The sequence below is a fragment of the Parasteatoda tepidariorum genome, chromosome 8 (assembly GCF_043381705.1).
Source record: "Parasteatoda tepidariorum isolate YZ-2023 chromosome 8, CAS_Ptep_4.0, whole genome shotgun sequence".
Classification (NCBI taxonomy): Eukaryota; Metazoa; Arthropoda; class Arachnida; order Araneae; family Theridiidae; genus Parasteatoda; species Parasteatoda tepidariorum.
In genome coordinates, this window is record NC_092211.1 from 27,212,589 (window position 1) to 27,239,046 (window position 26,458).

At 29.5% G+C, this 26,458-nt stretch overlaps 1 protein-coding gene and 1 long non-coding RNA gene across 3 annotated transcripts; both read left to right on the top strand.

The window, feature by feature from the left end:
• Window positions 1–288: 288 nt before the first annotated feature.
• Window positions 289–3,996, top strand: LOC107450438 (uncharacterized). Of its 2 annotated transcripts, none has more exons than XR_011637531.1 (2): window positions 289–459; window positions 3,631–3,996. It is a non-coding gene; the product is annotated as an uncharacterized lncRNA (long non-coding RNA). The 2 variants fall into 2 exon arrangements; XR_001584917.3 differs by having other exon boundaries at window positions 289–428.
• A 5,202-nt stretch (window positions 3,997–9,198) lies between these two features.
• LOC107450453 (monomeric sarcosine oxidase) lies at window positions 9,199–25,933 on the top strand. Its single transcript, XM_043055863.2, has 9 exons — window positions 9,199–9,338; window positions 12,885–13,004; window positions 13,941–14,082; window positions 15,678–15,816; window positions 17,105–17,279; window positions 17,557–17,723; window positions 21,107–21,201; window positions 22,805–22,945; window positions 25,550–25,933. The coding sequence occupies exons 2-9, from the start codon at window positions 12,888–12,890 to the stop codon at window positions 25,774–25,776; spliced, it is 1,203 nt and encodes a 400-aa protein (XP_042911797.1). The 5' UTR covers window positions 9,199–9,338; window positions 12,885–12,887; the 3' UTR covers window positions 25,777–25,933.
• Window positions 25,934–26,458: the final 525 nt, after the last annotated feature.

Below are 26,458 nucleotides of genomic sequence, written 5' to 3' on the forward strand. Positions count from 1 at the left end.
AAAAATCCATTTTTCTTTTACCTTGAAATTTTTATAATAAAATGCGTTTAGATTTTCTCGAAAAAGTAGAACTAAGTTATCACAATATTTTTTTACAAATAACACAGCAGCCTGTATAATCTTCTGACGCAACAATATACTGAATATGCGTCATAAGTTTAAGGTTAACTTGAAAAAGGAAGTTATTTTATTTTTATTCTCATTGCTGTAATTTATTTATTTAAAATGATTACGAGGCAAATTTTTCACATTTTATTTATCAAAATTTTCGAAAAAATTTCATTTTAGATAAAAAAGATAATATTTCAATGTAAGTTCGAATTTAAGTGTCATCGATTGTAATGAACTTTAGGCAATAATTGGAAGTATATAAGAAACAAATGTAAAAATGTCTTTCCTTATTTTTATTATCCATTTTATTTTCAAAGGTAGGTTTCTTTTCTATCTAAACATTTCAAAGTAAGGAAGCTATATACTGCAAATTATATTTCTTAATAGAGTTGTAAATAATTATAATTAAAATTGATGCATTTAAATATTAATTAGACTTAGTTTTTATAGAAATATGTATTTAAAAAATACGTATTAAAAAAAATATAATAAAAAAATCTTTAACTATAAAAATGTCTTTGATTCGCATTCCTATACGTTTCTAAAGTAAACTATTATAGTTTCGTAATTTTAATTTCTCATCTAACTATAAATACTATCTTCTTATCTTCTTATAGTTAATTAAGATTTATTTATTAAATAAAAACAGTTTTTTATGCTTAAATTAAAACAAATTAATAAACTTTTCAAAAGTAAAGAAATATTGATCTGTAATAAAAAAATTATTATTAAATTCTTCATACCTTTTTGCACTTCTTATTATTTTTTAAATATGTTAAAAACTTTTGTTTTGTGATGGAAGATAATTAAATAATATATTTATTTAATTTCAGTAATAGTAGTAAAAATAATAAGCATATCTAATCTTTTGTCTTTTAATTGCATTTCTATATGCTTCGAAATTATATACTAACATAATTTCGAAAATTTCATTTTTTATATGTCTATAAATATTATTCTTTCACAGTTAATCATGATTTATTTATTAATTGAAAACAGTCAATTAAGATTAAGTAATATTAATTATTAAATAACTTTTTTAAAGAAAGATTAATCTTTAATAAAAAATGTTTAACTAGTATTATTTAATGCTTTTCTTGTTTTATTAAATGTGTTGAAATGTCTTGTTTTGTGAAGAAAAATAATGAAATAATACATTATTTTCATTTAAGTACAAGTAGTTAAAGTATTAAATACAGTTTCATTAAATTAAAAGCCCCTGAAGGATAAGTTTAGTTTTCTCAAAAAACGGAGGCATGTTTTTTGTTTTCTTAAACTATAATAAACATTTTTTTTAGTTCATCTTAAAACTTATTAAGTTGTTTCGTACATAATTTTGTTTCTGAGCTTGAAAAAATGTTTAAAATTAATTATAAATATCTTAAATAAAATGATAATGATATTTTAATATTTTTAGTATTGTGATTACGATAGTTTTTAAGAATTGTTGATTGTTAAATGATATTTTAAAAACTAAATTAATAATGTAATGAAAGTTATGTGATACTTTATATTTTGTTTGTTTTGTTTCATTGGATTGTTTAAGCATTAAATTTTTAATTAGCAATATTATTTCTTTTAAAGTTTGTATGTTTCGTTTATACACTTTAAAGTCTTAAAAAAATTATTTTTTACAATAAGACAATTATTGTTCATTAAAACTTAACAGATAATTTTTAAGGAGAGAAATATTGTCCTCCTTTTAACCAATTGTCTACTAATCATGTGCCTAATAGTTCAAATAAACATGGAACCATGCACATGGAACATAGTCAAATAAATACGGAATCTTTGCAAGAGATGAAAATAAATTTGAATATAAATTTATATAATGGGCTTTTTTTGAGGGCAATGAAAAATCAATTTTTTAAAGACAGGTACCAAGATCTCAGAGATGATCTTTGTTTTCATTGATTTATTATTTGATAAATTTCATAAATTAAAAAAGATTGTTGAAAAAAATTAGATAAAAATTATTGAAAAATGTCAAAAAAATGTTATTTTAAATTATATAATATACTCTTTTTTGAGGGTAATTTAAAAAAAATCTTTTGAGAACAAGTATCAAGATCGCATGATTGATCTTGATTTTTATTGATTGATTATTGTTTGAATTTTGTAAAAGAAAAAGAAAGATGCTGGAAAAAATAATTGAAAAAAGATAAAATTATTTTTAAAAAATAGTATAATGTACTTTTTTGAATCTTTGAAAACAAGATCGAGGTGGATCGTTATTTTCATTTATTTCTTATCGCTCGAAATTTGGGTAAAGCTCGGAAAGTTTTGCGTAAGAATTAGCTTCAGGTTTCGTGGCATTTCATGATTATGATTTTTAATGGAGATTACTTCATAACTGTGAATGAAACATTTTTACCTTTTAACACTTAGGGCAAAAATATCACAGGCTATGAAACGCAATTAAAAAATATGTTTTTCACTCAAATACAAATTATTTACATGCAAGAATTATTAATTATTTACATGTTATTGCAAGAAAAAACAGTGAAGCTCTCGAAGAAATAATAATAAATGTTTGTAATTCAAACGGCTATATAAAGCAATATTTATATGTAGTTCACAGGTAAAATCCCCTTGCACTTCCTTATTTTTTTATTGTGCCACATACTTTGTACTCTTAACATGGTTTCTCGAAGCTCTGTCACAAAGGAAAATAAAAAAAGTCACAGTTTAAGTGCCTTACACTTGAAGTAAAACGATGACTTTAAAATATATTTGATCATCTTGGGCCGTAAATAATTATCTAGGTTTTAGAACAGGCAAATAACTTAAATAGTTTAAAAAGTTATTAAAAGTTTTTCTTCAAATATTCAGTTCGGCAAAAATATTCCATCTTGATGAAAATTATTGAAATCAATACCTTATCCTCCGTTTTTGCAAATTTTCAGGAGCCCAAATATTGCAGCACAGGGGGAAGCTTTTAAATATGGAAAAAATTAGGCCACAAACGCTTTTCATTTTCATAAAAACGTGGCTTTTTCTCCGTATTGACTTTTTGCTTTGTAGCGTTTCTACCACTACAATAATACAATTCCAATTCACTAGTATATACCACATTTTATCTCGATTCCATGCCGGGGCACCTTATTATAGATTTAGGTTGACATTGCTTATGACTACTCTCCCCGTACCGTTATTTTCAGAATAAGCATATTCGCTGCAGTTATAAAATAGCATATTATTCTCAATAAAGTCTCATTTCCTATGACGTTGAAGTCTTAAAATATATATATATATATATATACNGTATTAAATATATATAGGTTTAAATAGAATATATACTTTAGGTTTAAAGTACTCGAATTGTGGCTTTGCAATACAACTTTTCTGACATTTCAATTTTCAAGACAAAAAGAATTTCGAAGAGCATTTATAAGCCGCTTGAAAGAGAATTAATAGTAATAATTCCGTGTGTACCGATAATAGTAATAATTCCATTCTAACTTAGCTTTTATTTTCCCAAACAAAATTTAATTTTAATTTGATGTTTTTTTTCCTTAGATGTTATCAATAAAAACTATGTTGGCAGCCGTAATGGTTATATGCTTGTTGCTGCCATATATCGAAGCCTCTCCCGGTGAAATGAATCCTCTGCCTTTAGTGAGAATGAGAAGACAATCCGATGACGACCAATCCGATGACGACGACCAACTTATAACTGCTAAGAAGACGGAGACCGATGATAAAACAAACTTAGAAGTCCGTGTTAATGTTCCAGAAGATCTTATTAAATCTAGTAGAAAACTGCTTACTGTTTTGAGACAACGCATTCATCAAGCTAAAGAAATTTTATCCATGTTCATGTAAGCAGCCCATTAAGATGAACAGGCTCCTGATCTTGTTTCATTAAATAAAATGCTGATTTCTGCAGACGGCTCTATGATTCTTCAAAATAACCTTACCGGAATGGTACACGGTAAAAAAAATCGGATTAAATTATGGTATTAAATAACGGCACTTTGGTTTCATTATCCGTAAAATCCATTTTTACAGTCAAGTATTATACCGTTATTTTTACAGTATTTATTTAGAGTGATTACGGTAATTATTACAATAAAATATATCAGAATCTTTGCAAAATATAGTATTGAAATATTTACCCTGACCTGCCCCAATTTAGGGCATACGGGTAAATGTTTATTAAAATCAAGAAAAACCTTACCGTCTGCAAAATATAGTATATCAGAATAATATGTGGTATATAATCTGCAGTATTATATGAGAATTTTTGTTCCGTTACATGTTCCTGTAAAAATGAACGGTAAAAAGTATCAGTACAGTCCTTACCTTATTTTACAATATAAAATGTTTATTTTTACGTAAGGCTTTGATTCTTCAAAATAACTTTACCGAAACAGTACATGGTAAAAAAATCCGAGATCAAATTATGGTACTAAGTACCGGCACTTTGGGTGCATCATCCATAAAATCCATTTTCACCGTCAAATATTATACCGAACTTTTTACAATAATATTTATTTAAATAGAGTGATTCATCAATTTTACGATAATTACTGCAGTAAAATATATTATTTCAGAATTTTTGTAAAATATAGTATATCAGAATAAAATATAATATATAGTACATCAAAATTTTCCTTCCGCAACATGTTCCTGTAAAAATGAATTTTACGGTAAAAAGTATCGGTACCCTGAATGCCGGTACTTTTTACCCTAATTAGATCTGGAATTTTTTTACAGTGTACGGACCTTCTATTTATTGGTTCAATCTCTTTATTCATAACGTTTTAAAAATTATGAATGGTACAAGCACATCAGCAAGACAAATTTTAAGATGTCAAGTAATTCTTGAAATTTTAAAGAGAAGTCGTCCAATGTATAGTGCGCCAAAAAAAACGGATCACTCTGAATTACTTTTGATCTAACAATCGGATCTTCACGTTCTAGGACTCAGTTTTTAAGACTCAAGGAGATGACTTCAAATGTGCTAATTAATAAGTGCAGAGGATATTTTAAGTTACGAAATCAGACACAAAAACGTACTTTTTCTTAATAAACATACCTTTTTTTCGACGGATTTAGACTCCCGAAAAATAGGGGGTTGCCGCAATCTGGAAATGTGGCCTCCATAGTTTAATCAGGAGAGCGATCCAACGTTTAGATCCCTTACTGTTAATTTTATTTTTTGCGTGCATTGTTATATCTAAAGAACTTTTTAATAGAATAGAAAAACTTTTGCGCACACTTATAAAATTCCTTTATTCAAAGATAATAAAATATAATATATAATAAAATAAAAATATAATGAAGATAATAAAATGAAAATATAATGAAGATAATAAAATGAAAATATAATGAAAGAGATATTTTTTTATGCATATTTATTAATTTTTATTATTTTATTTAATGGTTGAAAACATTTCGAATTGTAAGGTACGCAGTTTATTGCACAATTTTAAAGAATATAATTTCACAAGGCAAAATACATCATTGGAGCAAAATAGGCCGAATAGTTCCTGAGAAATTGTATTTCAAAAAGGTCAGACATTTAAAATTTGATTTCTCAGGAACTATTTGACCGATTTCGCTCAAATTTTGTATTTTGCCAGGTATGTATATCGTTTAAAATGATGCAAAGAGTTGTATACCTCACAATTTTTTTTAACTATTATTAAATAAAATAATAAAAACTGATGGATATTTAAAAAAAGGTTATTTTTCGCATGGGATTTTCTTTGGGCAAACGAATTTTATAATTGTGTGCAAAATTTTTTAAATCGCCTACAAAGTTCTCAAAATGTAACGAAATACGCTAAAAGTAAAATGACGCAATGAACGACACAAAGACACAATGAAACTCGGTAGCACTCTCCTGACCAAACTGGTGGCACCATATTTTCCAGATTACGGCTATTCCCTTTATTTTGAGGGTCAGAAATCTGAATCCATCAAAAAAAATGGCAAGTTTATTCAGGGAAAGTACGTTCTTGTGTCTGATTTCGTAACTTAAATGTCGTCTGCCCTTATAAATTAGCATATTTGAGCTCACCCCCTTGAGCCATTGAGATTGAGTCATAGAACATGATCCAATCACTAGATCCGGAGTTCGGTTCAAAATTTTAATGAAATAAGTGGAATAGTTCTTAAGAAATCGATTTTAAAATATCGTTTATTTAAAACTCTTGGCACAATACACTGCTAAATGAGAAAGTAAAGTTTAAAATATTTTAAGAATGCATGAAAAAGACTAAGATTTTGTCAGGTCGAGAAATTTTTCACCGAAAATTTCACTCGAGGATAAAAGCATTAATTTTTGTAATCATGATAATCGTCTTAGTCTAATCTAATCTGAAAAAAAATTTGAGATGTGATTTAAAGAAAGAGATTTCATTAACTTTCCACATTCTTTATCCATTCCTCTTTTTTCTTCTTTTTTTTTTAAATAAGACGTTTCTGTTAAAAGCATGTGTTGGATCACTAAGTGATAAACTTAAACAAAAATAATTAAATTATACATTATGAAAGACTATGGAAGAAAAAATGTAAGAATGTATTAAAAGCATAAGGAGTGCAGATTATTATTATCAGTATGCAATACTTAAATACTAATGTGCTTGTATGTAATACTAAATATGCGTAATACGTGTAATTAAGTATGTAATACTTAAATACACGTGCTTGTGCACATAAATATAAATGTGTTATTTGTCTTTTGATGGTTTCGTAATTTACACAATTAATAATCATATATTTTATATTAAAGGACATTATTATTTATTGTATGAAATTCTATTTTTCTAGTATCTTTTTTTTTTTTTTTTTTTCTTCNTTTTTTTTTTTTTTTTTGTATTCTTAAAATCATTCCCGCAACAACATGTTAGGGATCGGGAACATGTTAGGGATCACAGAAGTTAAGGCTTCACAATTTCATTCATGACCAACTGTATGATTGTGGCATTGTGGTCAGCACTGCGCACAAGCCGAATTTACTTCCCAAACAAGCTGATGCCGCCACTGTGAATTGAACCCCAGTTCCTCACAATAACAGTTTAATGTCTTAACTAATGAGCCATCTGTTAATTATGAGTAATATTTAGTGTTGAACTGTGAGTTTTATTTATTTACCAATGAAATTTTTTTTTATTTGATATTTAACAAATAATATAAAATTTCTTCTTTCTGATAAAGATTTTCTTCTTTGATATTTAATGAATAATATAAAATTTCTTCTTTCTAATAAAATATTTCTTCTTTGATACTTAATAACTAATATAAAATTTCTTCCTTCAAATAAAGAATTTCCACCTTGATATTTAATAAATAATATAAAAATGTTTCTTTCAAATAAAGAGTTTCCTCTCTGATATTTAATGAATAATATAAAATTTCTTCTTTCTCATAAAATATTCTTTCTTTGATATTTAATAAATAATATAAAATTTCTTCTTTCAAATAAGAAATTTCTTCCTAATAAAAAATTTCTTCCTTGAAATTTAAAAAATAATATAAAACTTCTTCCTTCGAATAAAAATTTTCTCTTTTGATATTTAATGAATAACATAAAATTTCTTCTTTCTAATAAAAAATTTCTTCCTTGAAATTCAAAAAATAATATAAAACTTCTCCTTTCGAATAAAAATTTTCGTTTTTGATATTTAATAAATAATATAAAATAAATAATATAAAATTTCTCCTTTCCAATAAAAAATTTCTTCTTTGAATGACACAAAAAGAAATTTAAAAGAAATAAATTTAATCAAGAAATTTTTCCTTTGTAAAATACTGAAATGAATTAGTGCATTTGCTTTTGTAGAAAAATTCATTGTAATTTTTTTTATTAATTAAATCTACAAATATTATGCTTAATGTTTGATACAGATTAGCATAATTATTTAATAAAAAGAATCAGAGAATGACTCACTCACTCTCACTTCATAGTAATTGAAACCGTTGTTCTTTTTTAAGTTCTTTCTTATGAGATTAAACAAAGAACGGGCTCGGCACATTTTTATTTAAAATTTAATATACCTCAAATGAAAATCAGTTGCCAAATTATTTTAAATATACTAATTTAGTGACTTTTCATGGGAAATATAAACATGTTTCTATAGATTTTACAAAATAATAAAACGAAGAGGAAGCATTGATTTGGTTAATCATGTGATGTTTATTTGTTTCGAACGATATTGATACTGAGTTGATAATATTAATATATTCTTTTTGAAATACTGAGCAACTTTTTTTAAGAGATAGAACAAACATTAAAACTTCTCCTTGGTCATACTCTCAGAAATAAAACTCTCACTTTTGACGATTTGGTAATCCTTGAACTGCATTTCGGCAATTTTAAGAATAATTTTATCATAAAATCGAGTGATTTGTGATGAAACGATAACTTTCAAATATATGACGAAAATATTTCCTTAACTCAAAACCTCATCGTAGTGCATTGCGGGAGATTGTTAACTAGAGTGAAGACTAGACGACTGGAAATAAAGTGACGTAACTAGTTTACTGGGCTATATGGTGGTCAGAATGTATTGTGATATGTGGTGGCTTCGACCTAGAAATACGGGTTCGAATCCCACTTCAGGAATGAGTGTAATTTGATTCTCTGTTCTATTGTCCTTCTCGTCTTGATGAGATGACATTATAATAGTTCGTCATAATAGCTTGTAAAGCACTGCGAGCTCTTTTTTGGAAAAAATAGAGTGCCAAAATATTTCTTTAATTTTGACGAAATTCGTCTCCTCAAAGAAGTGACGATAGTTATTTCGTCACTTTGACAAAAGTTTTTGCTCGGAGCATGAAATAGAAAACGGTTTCGTCATAAAAGGAGAAAGTTTATCGAGATATTTGAGTATCTATTTTTTACAGTGAACTAAAACTTGATGTCATTTTTAGCAATTTTCTTTTGTCTTATAAAATAAAGTTTATCAATACACTAATATGTCTCCCAGAAAAATAAAGTTATTCGTAAATATTTGTAAATATCTAAGCAATACAATTTATTTAAAAAAAAACGTCTAGAAAATTTAAATTAATGATTTTATCTTATCTAAGTAACCTTTGTTTTCTCCAATTATCAATCTGATAAAATTGAAGATTATTATCTAAATTTAATAACTGACAGAAAAGCGAAAACTTTTCCTATTTTTATACCATAATTATTATCAGTTTCTGATGCTTCATAAGGCATATGAATAAAAGCTTAGCACTGTTGGTGATATTTCAGGCATATTAAGCAGGTAAGTAATATTTAGCTTATTTTTTCAGCACTGTTAAATTTCTATTTTAAACTGAATAAACCAAGAATCAAGCGTCATGTGTATCAAATGTATGTTGATAAATTCACATATAGCAAAACCATTTTCAGTCACTAAGAGAAATTGATACTCGGATATCACGAAATTTTTTCATTAAACTTTTTTCTAATATATGCTCCGATCGAAACTTTCGTCATAATGACGAATAGCTATTGTCACTTTCTCGAGGAAATAAATTTCTCAAAATGAAAAATTCATTTCGTGATTTTATTTTTTTTTCTAAGAAAAGGAATATAAACGGTAGTACCACGCTTTCCGAATAATATTTTATCGTGGTCACATGATAAGTAGATCAATGTCACCCCAACAACACCAGAAGGTATAATAGAGAGATAAAGTACACCCATGACCGAAGTGGTATTCGAATATTGGACCTTTCTGGTGCGAGGCCACCTTCTTGACCACCATATAAGCTTAATTCGTCACTTTCTTTTTGATAGTCCAGTCCTCATTCTAGTTTCGTCATTCAAATTAACAATCTCCCTCAATGCACTACGATGAACTTTCAAATTGAGGACACAATTCTATTATATATTTGAGAATTCGTGTTTTGTCCTAAATCATTTGATTTCTTGACGAAATTATTCTCAAAATTAACGAAATACAGCTCAAGGATTGCTGAATCACCTAAAGGAAGGGTTTTATTTCTGAGAGTATACGATCATCATGTACAGTTTCATAAATGCAAGTACATCAAATTTAATACCTAGGTGGATATACCAGAGGAATAGTTTCGAGAATATTAGAATTCCGACCCAAAGTGTTTAGTGATTTTCATAATTATTAATTTCACTTCGTATATCCTCTAGAGAGCCCAAGATTTACATTAAAAAAATATACTTTTTATTTCATATTTTGTAACCGTAGTTAAACAGCCTACCCAGTTTTTGGGTTTACGACTACTAATAACAAGCTTAACCCCGCCCGGCACCAGTAGAGGGGCAACCGGGGGCACTCCGAAAGTTCGAAGAGTTACGCTCCGAAAGTTTACGACTGCTAATGTTCAACTCTGTAGTCTTGTACTTTTGAACCCAATCCAGAAGACGGGGAAACTCCTGGATCAAGTATTAGGAGAAATTTACCTTCGTGGAGGACTTTTTGATGGAACTAACCCGCATTTGCGTTACATGGAGAGGAAGACCACGAGATCCTTCCAAAGTTAGCCTGACGGCAAAGGGACTCTAGCCCGTGATCCGTCTAAGACTGAGAATATTTCCCATCAGCACTATAGTCGGTGCAAGCCAGATGCGGATTCGTATGGGCCAGCCATCGCTGGATTTGGATTCGAGCCCGGTTCACCTCATTGGAAGGTGAACGTTCAATCCCCTGAGTCACCAAGATTCAAGAAAAAGAAAAATTTATAGTCAAAACTACTAGAATATGGTCAAATTTACCATTTTTTTGGTACTATGGCAGCACCAAAAAATCAAAGTAATTTTTATCGAAGCACCTTGATAACGATTTCGGGAAAATAGACAGTAAATATTGTTGCATAATATTTGTTAACATTTTGTAAATGAAGTAAAATTAGTAATTTTATCGGGATACTTAAGAGATTGCCATAAAAACCCTTTATACAGTAAAATTTACTATTCAGTTTTGCTTTTTTTTACTAAGTGTGTGGCAATAAGACTATATTTTTGAAAACCATCATTTCCTGCAAACCGTTGTCATATGAACTAATGTGGTTGAACGAAGTGGATGGTTTAAATTCTGTATATCTTGATTTCATTGCTAGAATTATGGTTCTTTTTATCAGAAATGTCTTATGCAGTACCAGAAATTTTTTCTCCTTGAAAAATTAAGCAATAAAATGCGATTGTTTACTTTTTTACTCAGAAAAATATAGCTTAGAAAGCAAACTCATAAATGCAATATTTTTTTTAATAAATCTAATCAAGTTTTTCAATTATTTTCACCTATTACATGAAACAAACATAAATATTAATTTTAGCATATGTCCACAACAATTATTGTGTATTTCCTTTACATTACGGTCATGACACCAAAATCTACTGTCAAATAATAAAATGTTTATGAGCCATGAAACTACCCAAGTTCCTACTGGAATCAAACTTTTTAAGATTCTTATAATTTTTTGCTGTTATTAAAAATTCCAGCTAACGACGGTAAAACCATACATCCTAAATACATCGTACGTACACTTTAACGTAGAAAATTTTATTGTGCAGGTAGAAAAACAGGTAAAAATGTTATGCAAAATGTAAAGGCACACAAGTAAAAATGTTAAAATGCTATTTATTCCTGATAAAATTATTTCAATTGCTATCCAAAATATTAGACGCTGAGATTTCAGTGGATCTATTATAATATTGGCTGCATTAGAATCTTTTAATGCATTCAACCTTTCAACAAACCTTAGTTGTCGGCAAAGGAAGACATGGCCAAAGAAATTCTAGTAAAATTACCTTCCTTACTGTACGGTAAGGAAATTTCTGGTAAAGGGACACAATTTCGGTTAATAAAACCAAATTATACGCTATTTAATCTATTCATTTGGTAATCCGCTCAGATAGTAATGGTTTACCGGAAATTCTGGTTTTCAAAATCATAGTTCTTATTACCATAGATTTAGTTTAAAAAATACAAAGCTGAATAGTAACTTTAACTGAATAAGTGATTTTAATGCCATTCTTCTAAGTATCATGATAAAATAGCCAAATTTTACTACATTTATCAAATTTTATCACGTATTAAAACTATATTAGACTGTTAATATTTTTTAAAATCATAACCGATGCGCTTAGATAAAAATTGCCAAGATATTTGGTGTTCCCATAGTGTCAGAAACACGATAAATTTTCTTTTTCATATTCTTATTTTTTTTTTTATTAGTGCATGATCCACCTGTTTCAGGTCGAGAAAAGTAAACGAGTTAACCAGACAACAAATCTGGGCCACTTGTTTGAAAGTTAACGATTTAATTCCTTTTAAATGAATACAAATAATGAAGAGTAAAATATAAAATTATAAACGGCCGGTTTTATCATCAAAAAAACATTGGGAAATGTTTATGAGACGATGATACAGTTTTTTAATGTATTTTTTTACCCCTAACGTTTTTAATTATTTATGCATTTCATCTTTTTAAAATTTCTTTCGATCCGTTTCCTTCACTTTGCTCTAAGCTATCATGATATAATTACCAAATTTTAGAACAATTACCAACTTTTATCACGCATTCTAAAACCATATTTCATTGTAGATTTTATCATAATCGATCGTAATTGAAGAGCTTCGATAAAAATTTCGATTTTGTTCTCCAAATAATTATTGGGGTTTCTTTATGAGATTTCTTTATGTGATTAAGAAACAGCGGTTTAACGTGTTTTTACTCCCAATCGCTTTGATTATTTTAATATTTAATCCTTTTCGTTGTATATATCCTTTACTCTGCAGATTTTTTTCAAAATATATTTTATTAACTTCATTTTGATCATTTTGCAGGCGATGGCGTTGTACGATCTTTGCGTTATAGGAGGTGGCATGTTCGGCAGTGCTGCTGCGAGGCATGCTTCAGCTAATCCAGCGTTAAAAGTATGCTTAATTGGACCACCAGAGCCAACGGTAACGTTTAAATTTTTTATTTTTATTTCAACCTTTCGATCTAAACATAAATATGTTTGCCTAGTTAGTAAGCGGAATTATTATTAATTTTTTTTCTTGAAGAATGCATGAAAAGTAACTTCCACTTTGAGTATATCATGATATATTTTTAGTGTCCTTAGTGTCGGTACTTTCAACCGTAATTTGATCCGAAATTTGTACAGTGTACGAATATTCCATTTTTTCATTACGTATTAAGTTATCAGTGATATACGTATTAAATTATCAGTGATATAGTTTCATTACGTATTAAATTATCAGTGATATACGTATTAAATTATCAGTGATATACGTATTAAATTATCAGTAATATACGTATTAAATTATCTGTGATATAATTTCATTACGTATTTAATTATCAGTGGTATACGTATTAAATTAACAGTGATATCAGTGTCAAATAATTTTTGAAACTTCAGAGGAGTGCTGATGTTCTTTTACCGTAGTTTGATTTGGAATTTTTAAGTGTATAAGCAAAGTCTGTTCTCAAATCGTAATGAAATTTATGTCTTAAGATGTTATGAATTCTCAATCAAAAACAATTCATAACAACCGGGAGAATTTTTCTTTCCCTTTTGCGATCTCCCCTTTTCTCATAATCCATTTTTTTTTCGTTTTTTTTCTCTAGAAAAGGATCTTCTGTGTTAGCAAAAAATTAAAAACTAACACAAAAACAGCGTTTACGCGTTCATTTGTCTAATGAAATGATTTGAGATGATGAAACATTGTACTGTGTTTAGGATTTCAACTTTAAACTTTTTAAACTCATCAACACTGCTTTAACACATATTCGTAATAATTAATTTCATATTTTTCCTAATGAATTATAGAGTTTCTTCCCTATTTTTGTAATACTTTTTTGTTTACGAAAATCTCCTTTTTTTCCCTTCAATACAGCCCGAAGAAATGAAAACCAGAGATATATTTTCCTCCTATTATGATGCTGGACGAATAACCCGAGTTCTTGATGAAGATCCAGCCTGTGAAGTTTTATCCAGACAGTCTATAAAACGATATCATGAAATTGAAAAACTATCTGGTAATTAATTTTTAAAAAACACATTATTTCACATATACTATTACGAGAAAATTAAGAATGAATCATTGAAGTTACAATAACTAATCATTTGAAAATATAAATTGATTTCCTTGTTTACATAATATTATTAGTGAAAACACAAAAACATAATTTTATGAAAATAAGGATGACCCTATTTTCACTTGAGTTTTAGTTTGCCGTTGAACTTTAAGAATTGTTGCAAGAACTAGCAAATTTGTGCTAACAATATTGGGTTCCAGAAATACACCAACTCATATATGCTCAATGGAAACTTGCTTAAAATATGAATAGAAAACAGACAAGTCTATGAATAGTTCTAAGCACCTCAATGCCTATCTTTTCCTTTAATGGGATCTTATCCTTAAATAATAAGACATTACAGTTTGTAAAAAAATAAAAACAAAGTCGGCTCACTCTGGATGTACCATCATATGTGGGGCATTTTACTTTATTTTATAAGCGCCGTTGAACAGCTGATACAATTCTGAGTTTACGGCAATCAATGTTCAACTATAATTTTAAACCCAATCTGGAAGACAAAAAAAAAACTCCTGCAAGAAGCATTGGGAGAAATTTGCCTTCATGGAGAACTTTTTGATTTAACTAACCCGTATATGCGTTACATGGAGAGGAAAAACATGAAAAACTTACACGATTATCCTGACGGCAAGGAGACCCTAACTCGTGATCCTTCTACCACCGAGGATATTTTACGTTACCACTGTGTTCGGTGCTTGTTGGCGCAGATTTTTTACCCCAGCCTGTTGCTAGGATTCGAACCCAGGTCACCTCATTAGTAAGCGAGTGCCCTATCTCCTGAGTTTTCGCGGCTCAGATGTGGGCCCTTGCCTGATGTTTCCTTGTCCGGTATTACTTACACTGATATTTTTTAAGGTTTGTGACTATAGCCCGAAATGCACTTGCTTCTTTACGCTAATGTTTCTTTAAGGTACATAAACAGGATATTTTTGTCACGATTTTGTCCGGATACTTTTTGATATAATATATATAATAATGCTTTATAATTTTTTTTTCAATGTGTTTCAAAATTTTGAGACTTTTTTTGAATAAAAAAGAAATTTTAAAATATATTCGATACGAATAATAAATGAGAGATAGCAGAGAATTGCTTTGAAAACATTTTTATATGTAATCTTTTTTCCGATTTTTTCCTTTTCCAATGACGTTTGTTTATGAATCCATCATAAGTTAATAGGTTCGTCGTCTTATTTATGTTTCATTAAGCTTTAAAAGGAATTTTTTTTTTCAGGAATAAAGTCGCTTTATTTATGTTTCATTAAGCTTTATAAGAAACATAATTTTCTTCCAAGAATAAAGTCATCTTATTTATGTTTCATTAAGCTTTATAAGGAAACATAATTTTCTTCCAAGAATAAAGTCATCTTATTTATGTTTCATTAAGCTTTATAAAGAAACATAATTTTTTTTCAGGGATAAAGTCGTCTTATTTATGTTTCATTAAGCATTATAAGGAAACATATTTTTTTCTGGAACAAAGTCGTCTTATTTATGTTTCATTAAGCTTTATAAGGAAACATAATTCTTTTTTTCAGGAATCAAGTTTCATACACCAGTAGGTTGCCTCTTTATTGTCCAAAAAAATATTCCAGAAGTGAAAGCTTTGTTACAAGCTGCCGACGCAAAAAATGTATCCATAACAGATGTATCATCTAAAGATACATTTACAAGAAGGTAAAATTCTTTTAGATATCTCATATCATGTTGAAAAATTGATACTAATGTTCAATATATAGCATATACATTCACATTAAGGTGAGTTCATACACATCATCCAATGTTTCTTTCCTCCTCTGTCTCAAATTTTCGGGTCAAACATTCAATTCTTTACCTTTAGTGCCTGATTTCGCTTAAATTTAGCGCATTGTAGCCAATTGTGAATCTTATGTAATTAAACTTTGCGATTGTATAAAAGTTTTATTGTAAGAATTTTGAACTTAATTCTGTGTATCATTGATAAAATATATTAAAAGATTGATCGAAACAATAATTTATGCGAAATATGAATATTTTAATTCTTTTCTAACACAGTGTATTAATCTAGAACTAACAAAGCAATGTAGTTTCATGTGTTTTTGTATTCACCAATATGCAAATTAAAGCTCCAATAGGACGGGATAGCCTGGTTGGCAGGGTGTTGGACTGACGTTTGCGAGAACGGGAGTTCGAACGCAGCTGGCTGAAGACTCCCCGTGTAGTAAATGGTGACTGCTGCACGTTAAATATGTCGGGTCACAATGTCAATACTTCTAGGGTTACTGAATTGGAGATAGATCTTCTCTGGTTCAGATCAAAATTGCGATTTGTGGACGAGTGAATGGATGTAAGTATGGATCCGCCCTATAAACGGGTCTGATGTATGGGTGTGGCAGAAGTCAAATTCTGCACCATAGATGGCGCCACTGGAGAACAAGAACAATCGAACCCCTCTCTGCCTCAATAGCCGAAGACAACAACAACAATAACAAAGCTCCAACACATTCATCCTGAACCGCGATGGCTCAGGGGATAGAGCTTTCGCATTCTTCGAATCCGAGTCGATACAAATTCCGCATCCGGCTTGCATCGAACACATTGTTGACGAGAAATATCCTCAGTGATCGACGGATCATGGGTTAGAGTTCCCTTACCGTCAGGCTAACCATGGGAGGTTCTCGTGTTCTTCCTCTCCATGTAACGCAAATGTGTCTTAGCTCCATCAAAAAGTCCTCAATGAAGGCAAATTTCTCCCTATACTCGATCCTTGTCTTCTGGATTGGGTTCAAAATTACAAGGCTACTGAGAAGTCGTAAACCCATAAAATTGGGTCGTCTGTTCAACGACGGTTATAAAATATAAAAATACATTCATTTCGAAGAAAACAATAGCTTTTATTACAAAAACTTTTATTTACCAAATGTTAAAAAATATTCAATCTGAAAACTATTTTTGCAGTTAATGTGAATTATTTCTTTTGTTTTAGGTATCCCTATCTGAACTTAAAGGATGATGAAATCGCCCTTTTGGATGATAATGGTGGTGGTCATATTGATCCCAGAAAGCTAGTAGCTGCACAAAAGAAAATTTCTAAGCTTCAAGGTTGTGATATTATTGAAGGCATCGTAACGAATTTGAAGCAAGAAAACAACCACTATCAAGTAAGCTTTCATCAATAAATAAAAAATAAGGACTATTATATGGCTAGTACTAGTCAATCTAGAGTAATAATCTAATATAGAGTAATAGCCTAAATAAATCTCAATCTTGTCACTATTACTATTATAAGACTATTACTTGTCTACCGAAAATTGAGATTATTACTTGCAACATATGTGCATGTATTTTCTGTAACAGATACTGAAATCTGACTCCACTTTAAAGAACTAAAAATTATCGAAGTTTCTTTTTTTAAATTGCTTTATTTTTCCTTTTTAGGTAAAAACTGAAGCAGGAAATACAATTACTTCAAAAAGGGTGCTTATAGCAACGGGAGCATTTATCAATTTGAAAATGCACAGTGATTTAAAACCTTTGATCGCCACCAAATACAAAGAAACAGTTGCTTTATTTGAAATTCCTGAAAATGAAGTTAAAAGACTGAGGCAAGTCATAGTGTTTTCAATTTATATTTTCGGCAGAATTATTTTTCTATTAAATTTACCAATAATACTATTTTTTACTAACACGTTGAATGTCATGGGGGTCACCGGTGACCGACCACTGAGTTTGTTCGCAATGCCACAGGGGTCACAGGCAAAGCCAAGATATTTTAGTAGATTTAAATCCACCACTATTTCTAAACAATTCGTAGGCTTATATAATTCATCACTCCTTTCAGATATGTCATGCTAAACCTTTTCAAAAACTAGCAAAATGTGTCTAATATTTGCAAATTTAGTTTGTTGTAGTTATTTACCGTGGCCAGACGGCAAGCCATGTAAAATTAGCGTGGCATTCAACGTGTTAATTTAGCTAATTTAGGAGAACGAAAAACATTCTACCTCGCATTTACGTTGAAAAGGTGAACTGACCCAAGTCAAAATTTTTGATGACTTTCCATTGATAGACCAACATAATCTGGTTGGTAATCATCAATAAATCCATCATGAACCATTATATTTCTTGATGTTAACCAACATAAGCAACCATTACCTTAATGTGGGAATTCGGACTGATTTATGATGATCCAGCATAAGAAAAAAAACTTGTTTTGATGGCTTGTTCATGTTGAAACAACAGAAATTTCCATCGTAGTTTCGCAGAAATCAAATGTTGGAATAGTCATGATGAACCCCCATCACACCAATCAAAAAATTAGGACTGATTTATGATGATCCAGCATAAGAAAAACAACTTGTTTTGATGGCTTGTTCATGTTGAAACAACAGAAATTTCCATCGTAGTTTCGCAGAAATCAAATGTTGGAATAGTCATGATGAACCCCATCACACCAATAAAAAAATTAGGACTGATTTATGATGATCCAGCATAAAAATTTGTTTTGATGGCTTGTTCATGTTGAAGCAACAGAAATTTCCATCGTAGTTTCGTAGAAATCAAATGTTGGAATAGTCATGATGAACCCCCATCACACCAATCAAATAATTAACTGATTTATTATGGAATAGCACAAAAAATAACCAAATTGTTTTGACGCTATTTATTAGTTCTAATTATATTCCTGCAGAACCAACATGAATTATTATTAAACCATCATAGAAATTCATTGCTGTACCATTAGGGATCATCATGAATTTCCATCATAGTATCATAGAAATCAAATGTTGGAACGATCATGACCAACCATCATCCCACTATATAAATTAGGACTGATTTATGATGGTTCAACATTAAAAAAGCAAATTGTTTTGATGGTATATTCGTGAGAACTGACAAGAAATATAATTAAAATATCAAGGAAATGTATAGTTAGAATCATCATGAACCATCAAGGATCACCAAGCAGTTATCGTCCATGAGAATCAAACTTCTGTTGATGGTTAATCATCATAGATTTAAAATAGCATTTTTCGTCATGGAATGATGGAAGTTCTTTGGCATATCAAAAACCATTATGGAAATGTTGGATGATGGTGACCATCAAATAAAGAATCGCACTAAAACCAACATAAACTATCAAAATTTTTTGACTTGGGAAAATAGCAAACTTAAGTGAATCCCCTTAAGAATTTAGACGTGTTTTAATTCTTACATGTATTTGTATTTACTTAAACAAATAAGGGCAATTAATTATTCTTTTAAAAATTAATTTATGAAAGCAACAAAAATTTTGAAAACTCTATAAAAATCAAAATAAAATCAACAATGTAAAAACATGCTTTTATTGGGTCTAAATAATACTGGCGTAAATTAAACGAATCAGATTATATCAAAACACAGCTGCTTGTGGAAGACTGAAAAAGAGCAAATTCTAGTATTTACGTTATGTAGCAGAATGTTTAGGTGTAGGAAAAAAATCATAAAGTAAAAATTATTTTAAAACTTAATAAACGCTAAGCATCTCTAAGATATACTAAGACTACTTAAGAGGCGTACCAATTGATAGTACTTTCTTAAGTAGTTAAGTTTTACGACCTCGAGTTTTGACCTTAGGCTAGAGAAATAGATCAAAATAAATTTTTTAGGAGTAATGGTTAAGAAATTATCGGGGGTTTATGTATAAATGTTTCTGTACTTATTTATGTAACTTATTGTGTAACATTGCAACAAGTCCCGATTGTTATTGACCCGATCGTTAAGACCTTAACGATCGTGGACTGATCGTTAAGACACGGCTCCCAGCAGATCACCGAAGTCAAGCATCACTGGCTGTGGTCAGTGTGCGGGTGTGGTCAGTGTGCCTAACTGCACTAAAAATAACATACGGGATAATTTTGACCAGTTGGAAGTGCTTTGTAGTTACAAAGTCATTGACGATTTTAAGCTGAAAATTTCAAAAAACGATATGGCCTGCATAAGATTATTTTAATAAAAGTATATTTTCTTACTTTAGTGGTTTTGGTATGAACTGTTCAAACGTTTTTTTTTCAAATAGATAAATTATTGCTACAAAAAGGTCTCCACCAAGGTGAAAAGTGTTTTAAAAAGATTTATTTTACTTCTGAGAAGTAGATAAAAACTGAAAGTAACATAACAATTACTGTAATATAATAATATTAACTACAGATGTCTTTTTTCTAACGTCATTCTATTTGACGTTTCTATGATGAAATTATACCTAATATAAAAATATTATTCTAAGACATTATTCTGTTTGTTGTCGTATTAACTTTTATTTTAATTAATAGAAAAAATGAAAACGTTAACTTAATGATAATTTTTTTCGGCTCAACTACATATTTTACCATACATCTTATTTCTGAACTTCAAAACCTCTCAGCATCTAAAAAATTTTGACCGTTATATGAATATTTGAGACCGTATTTCTGTGCCTGGTTGGTAAGACGCTGTGCCCATATCCATGAGGTCGTGAGCTCGATCCTCGCCAGTCGAAGGTTCCGCGTGGTGACTGGTAATGGTGACTGGTGCACCTTAAACCTGTCCAACATGTTCTCAAAACAAATCAAACCTCTGGGGGTACTGAATCGGAGAATGATCGTTCAGGTCAAAATTACAATCTGTGGATGTATGAATGGGTCCACCCTATAAGCGGGCAATCATGTGTGAGTGGCTGAAGTCGTATTTTTGGTCACAGATGGCGCCACCAAAAAATAAATAAAGCACATTCTGTCTTAAATTCGTTTGGTTTTACCAAGCAAGTTTGCTGGTTTCTGAAAGTCGCATTAGAAACAACAACAAAAAACCTAACTTCTGAAATCAGTTCTATGTTTCTTATACATTGCTATAGGATTAAATTAACGACAAACTTTCGAGATTAATCTTGCTTATTTTCGATAAGGTTTCATAATTAACTGTTTCACCCATTAAAAAATTCTATTCACATAAATAAGAACTTCTTTTTCAGCTCATTACCTGATGTTATACATGTAAGAGGGAGTGATAAATCTTTCCCGAACGGAATCGGTACCTATTTTCTTCCCCCAATAAAATATCCAAATGGTAAGAGTGCTAACAACAAACTTTTTAAATCAATAATTTTTAATGATGTAGAGGTGTAATCACAAATCATCACATCTAATAAAGCATTTATATAATGCATATATTGCACAATATATGGATTTAATCGCTTTTCTCGTCTTTAAAGCGGATTTGTTTCCTATAAAAAAAGTATCTCCTATTTTATTATTAGAAATTAGAGCTGAGCAGATGGAATTCTGTTCCATATTACGCTGACATCAAAACACTTGATTCCAATGTATCTGCATAATTCAGTTGGTTACCTACAAGTGACGTCATCGTAGGTAAACTGTGACATTTGCCGATTCAGAAACCAATTATGACGTCACTTACAAGTGTCCAAATAAATCTGATTCATATCCCATGGCTATCACTTCACTTATTCTCGAGTTGCAAGAATATATTTTAAAACTGCAGAAATCGTTTGATTTGAAAAGATTTATTCCTATTACTGGCTACATTATTGTTATCTAGAATACTAATCATGCTAGAAACCTTCGATGATTGTTATCCTCAGGCCTTCAAAATATTTAAAAAAATATATACCCAAAACACATTTTTATTTTTCTTAAAACATTTTTGAAAAGGAAGCTTCATACTATAGAAGAAAGAAGTTCAATAAAATTAAATGGATTGGTTAGATTTCATATTATAAGAGGATAAGATAATTAATTAAATGAAATAATAACGTTTTGCTCACAATGAAAAGAAGTGCATGAAACAAAGAATTGAAAAAAAGCGGATTTTAGAAATGAAACTTCATGTTGTAGAAGCAGCATGAGACTTTTATTTAGATTGAAAGGAAACAGTTTACTTAGAAATAAAAAAAAATTCTACAAGGGACAAAGGGTAAGACAATGAATTATATAAAAATAAGATAATTTAGATCTTAATAAAAAAAAAGTCACCTTTTTAAGATAATTAGTTTTTCATAGAAAAACTTCAGATATTAGAACGGTAGGACAATTAATTAACTCGAAACGAAGTGATTAAAGAATAGTTAACTATTCTTTAATCACTATCTTCACTAAGTTAACCATTCTTTAATCACTATTTAATTTCTGTCTTCTAGAAGCGCAAGTCATTAAATATTGCATGATAATGTATGGAATTTGAATATAAATTCGAAATTATATTCAAATTCTATACATAGAGAATGTTTTAACAAATTAAAAGTAGAATAGTTCGGTCACACTGGACCTTTAAATGTTAGCTTAACATTACTACACTTCTCTCTTACCTCAATCATTTCATATTGTGTTTAGTTATTTTTTCGACATTGATGAGAAATATGTATTCTGGGTATTGAATCCTTCTCCTCTAACTTTGCATGAACTTTCATGACGCTATTAAATTATTCTCCTCTAACTTTCATGACGCTATTAAATTATTCTCCTCTAACTTTGCATGAACTTTCATGACGCTATTAAATTATTCTCCCTTAACTTTGCATGAACTTTCATGACGCTGTTAAACTATAAAACGAATTTTCATTCGTCAGAAATGTCTCAGCTTATGTAGTGAAAATAAAATTTATTAAACAATATAAATTCTTACAAATGTTATCTTTATTTTCATCAAAAAGGCAAATTTTACATAAAAATCGGAGTAGATGGATGCTCAGAAGAAGCTAAAGATTTGGATGATATTAAGAAATGGTACCAATCAGACGGTGACAGAAAGTTAATAGAGTTGGAAGAAAAACTTATTAAGATGGATTTACCAGGTTTGTTTTAAGTTTCACTGTCATTCTCGTAAAAATTACTAATTAATGCAAGATTAATGTGATTATGTTTTAACAAATTCGATGTGTGATACGGCGTTGTCTTTAATTAACTTCACGTTAATTAACATTCTAATTTATGTGGTGAGACTTAGCACAACGCTCCAAAACATCTTGTTTTTAAACAATCTGGCGTTGAGGTCATAGATCACATGTCTGGGTATTAATGATCTTCTTCTTATTATTATAAGGCAAGTATCCAATTCCATTTTGAGAAATTGAAGCGTGATCTCAAAATGATACCGGAACCTTAATAATAAAAAACTAATGAATTCATCCACTACCACTAATTATCAGAAATTTATTTCGTACTTAGAAAAATACTCTTTTTATTTTATTTTCTTAAAGAAAGAAATGGGTAAAAATATAAGTAGAATAGTAAAACATTAAAGTTTTCGATTATCAGACCAGAAATTTTAGGTTTATAAATAATAAAAAACGAATGAATTCAATCACTCCCACTAATTATCAGAAATTTATTTCGTACTTAGAAAAATACTCTTTTTATTTTATTTTCTTAAAGAAAGAAATAGGTAAAAATATAAGTAGAATAGTAAAACATTAAAGTTTTCGACTATCAGACCAGAAATTTTAGGTTTATAAATACTTTTATTTCTTTATTTTATATGCTTATTTTTTTATAACCGTTTTTGAACAACCGACCCAATTTTTGAGTTTTCGACTGCTAATGTTCAACTAATTAGCCTTGTAATTATGAACCCAATATCCAGAAGACAAGGAAACTCCTATATCAAGTATTGTGAGAAATTTGCCTTCGTGGAGGACTTTTTGATGGAACTAATCTGCATTTGCGTTACATGGAGATGAAGACCACGAGAACCTCCCACTGTTAGCCTGAAGTCAAGGGGACTTCAACCCATGATCCGTCTACCAATGACAATTTTTAACTTTGGCACTGTGGTCGGTGCAAGCCGGATGCGGAATTCGGAAAGCGAACCCTCTATCTACTGAGCCATTGCTGGTCTTACATACTTATTCGCTCATCTGCTAAATACGACTCAAAAACTCACTAATATGCATCATTTCATACACCTTTTTCATTCATTATAAGTTAAAAGAATGGCTTGCAGTAACAATTATTGTAGCAATGAGCTATTTGAGAAAAAAAAGAGCGATCGCGATTTAATATTGATTACTAAAGCCTCATTTCTTTACAGATTTATGCAGGATTATAAATCTAGTTTTTGTAAGTTAATGTCAGGAAAGCTGTCTTTACATACATAAACACATTTTAAAATATTTAAAAATAGTTTTAATGAATGTAAATAGCTATTAAGACTGAATTTACTGAAAAGACTCAAAATAAATTTGGAATAATTTAGCGGTATCATCGTTTTAAACTTTACAAAGCTTCTGAAAAAAAGTAGTTTTTTAATTTTTATATCATTTATTATCTCAAACTTTCTCTTGTGAATGCTTAAAAAAATAAACAATAAATTTATTAGAATATTTACGCATATATTTTAAGCTCTTCAGAATTTTAATTTTTTCCCTACTTCCATGCATCTATTTTTAACTTTGATACCTGTGTATTAAATTTTGAGCTTAACGTATAAAATTTTTGTGTTTGCTTATGTATCGTTTATACTTAAGTTCGAAAATGTTAATTTCAAATTAATATAAGTTGCAATACTGGCTTTGTAGCCTCTTTGCGGGCAAGGAATTTTTTTCTTTTGTGGAAAATTACGAAATAATAATAATTAAATAAATTTGTTTTTTTTTTCCTTCTGCTTTTTCTCTAAATGATTAATGATAAACTTACAAAAGATCTCCTAATTTTTGGTTCCATCACGGCATAGCGCGTTTCGATGTAAAATTTTCAAACATTCGGTCTGATAGTTTTTGAGTAATAAGTTTGCGTAAATAAGTTTTGAGTAAATCAGCTAGCATTTTTGGTGAAAGAGCCAGAGATGGCTGTGCCGCATCATCAGCTTGGTATAAGCAAAAGGTTTCCTTTGTAAAATAACAGCCTCTTTTGTTTAAATTAAGAAGTTTTATGTATCGAATTGAAGTGTAGAATCCGATATTCTTCATACAAAATAAGAATTGGCCTGAGGTCTATCACATGAGGATTGACATGAGAGCTTTTTGATGGAACTAACCTCCCATTTGTGTCACATGGAAAGGAAAATCACGAAAACATCCCACGATTAGCCTGACAGTGAAGGCACTTTAACCCATGATCCGTCTAGCATTGATGATATTTTTCGTCTGAGTGTGGCTGGTTAGAGCCGGGGAAGGAATTCGTATCGACCAGCCATCGCAAGGATTCAAACCCGGGTCACTACTTATTTATCCTCTGTATCACCACGACTACCTATCACCATTCAGTAAGCAATCATTAAGTAATCTCCAATTTATCACAATTTAATTAGTAATCTATCACCAATTATACTTACTAATTAGATAATGGCAGTTAAAATAACAAACATTAATGATCACAGCGAAATTGCGTGGAAAGTTTTTTGATTTCTTATACAATATTATTTCATTATATTTAAATATTAAAAAATGACTTTTCATTAGGTTTAAAATATGACAGCGTATCCAGTCGCACATGCGTCAACTGTTATACACCGAATGGTTTGCCATACATAGATCGAATCAACCCAACCCTCACAGTTGCAGTTGCAGGAAATGGTAAAGGTGCAAAATTTTCTGACGAGGTTGGAAGGTTAGCTGCAAAATTAAGCATGACCGGAGAATGGGATTCTGAATTGGAGCAAATAAGATTTCGAGCAATTTTTCAATGATAAAATATCCATACATAACTTCAATTTCCTAAATAAGAGCAAATTTTTTTTAATATGAAAGTTGTATTATAATTGTATTTTGAACAACTGTTCAAACATAAATTAAGCGTATAATGTAACTAAATATGCAAAATTAAACATCGATTTTTAATTTTGATATGTTTCATATTTTTTCATTGACATTTGGATAAGTTATAAGGTTACAGTCAAGTAAATCACGCTTTTGTATATTTTTCACACATTATTTTATTATATTTATTAACACTAGATTGCCTGAAGAAGTAATTTTGACTGCTTTTAATTTCAATTAGAAAAACAATGATGACACAATTTCTTAGAATTTTGCACAACATATAATTTTTTTATTGTTAATATTTACTAAAAACTTGTTATATAACTGTAAATAATATAAAAAATATTAAAAATTAATTTTTAACAAATTTCTTCGCACATTAATTATTTTTTTATAGTCCAGGCATTTAGACTGCTTTTGGGCAATATAGGTATATATACTAAGTTTCAGTCTTTCTAGTGTTATTGATGTTATCTGAATTCAAATTTGACAAAGCAAAGGTTTTGTGAATAATTTCAAGATTAAAAGTTATTTACACAATTCTATTTACAGTTATTCTATTAAAAGTTATTTACACAATTAGTTCAATTCTTCTCAAGTTTTATTAAT

What these genes read in the sequence shown, in the direction of transcription:
- LOC107450453 (XM_043055863.2), top strand. Translation starts at nt 12,888, where the DNA reads ATGGCGTTGTACGATCTTTGCGTTATAGGAGGTGGCATGTTCGGCAGT. An exon ending in AAAGATACATTTACAAGAAG is followed by an intron (nt 15,817 to 17,104) that starts GTAAAATTCTTT and finishes CTTTTGTTTTAG; the next exon opens with GTATCCCTATCTGAACTTAA. An exon ending in AATGAAGTTAAAAGACTGAG is followed by an intron (nt 17,724 to 21,106) that starts GCAAGTCATAGT and finishes CTTCTTTTTCAG; the next exon opens with CTCATTACCTGATGTTATAC.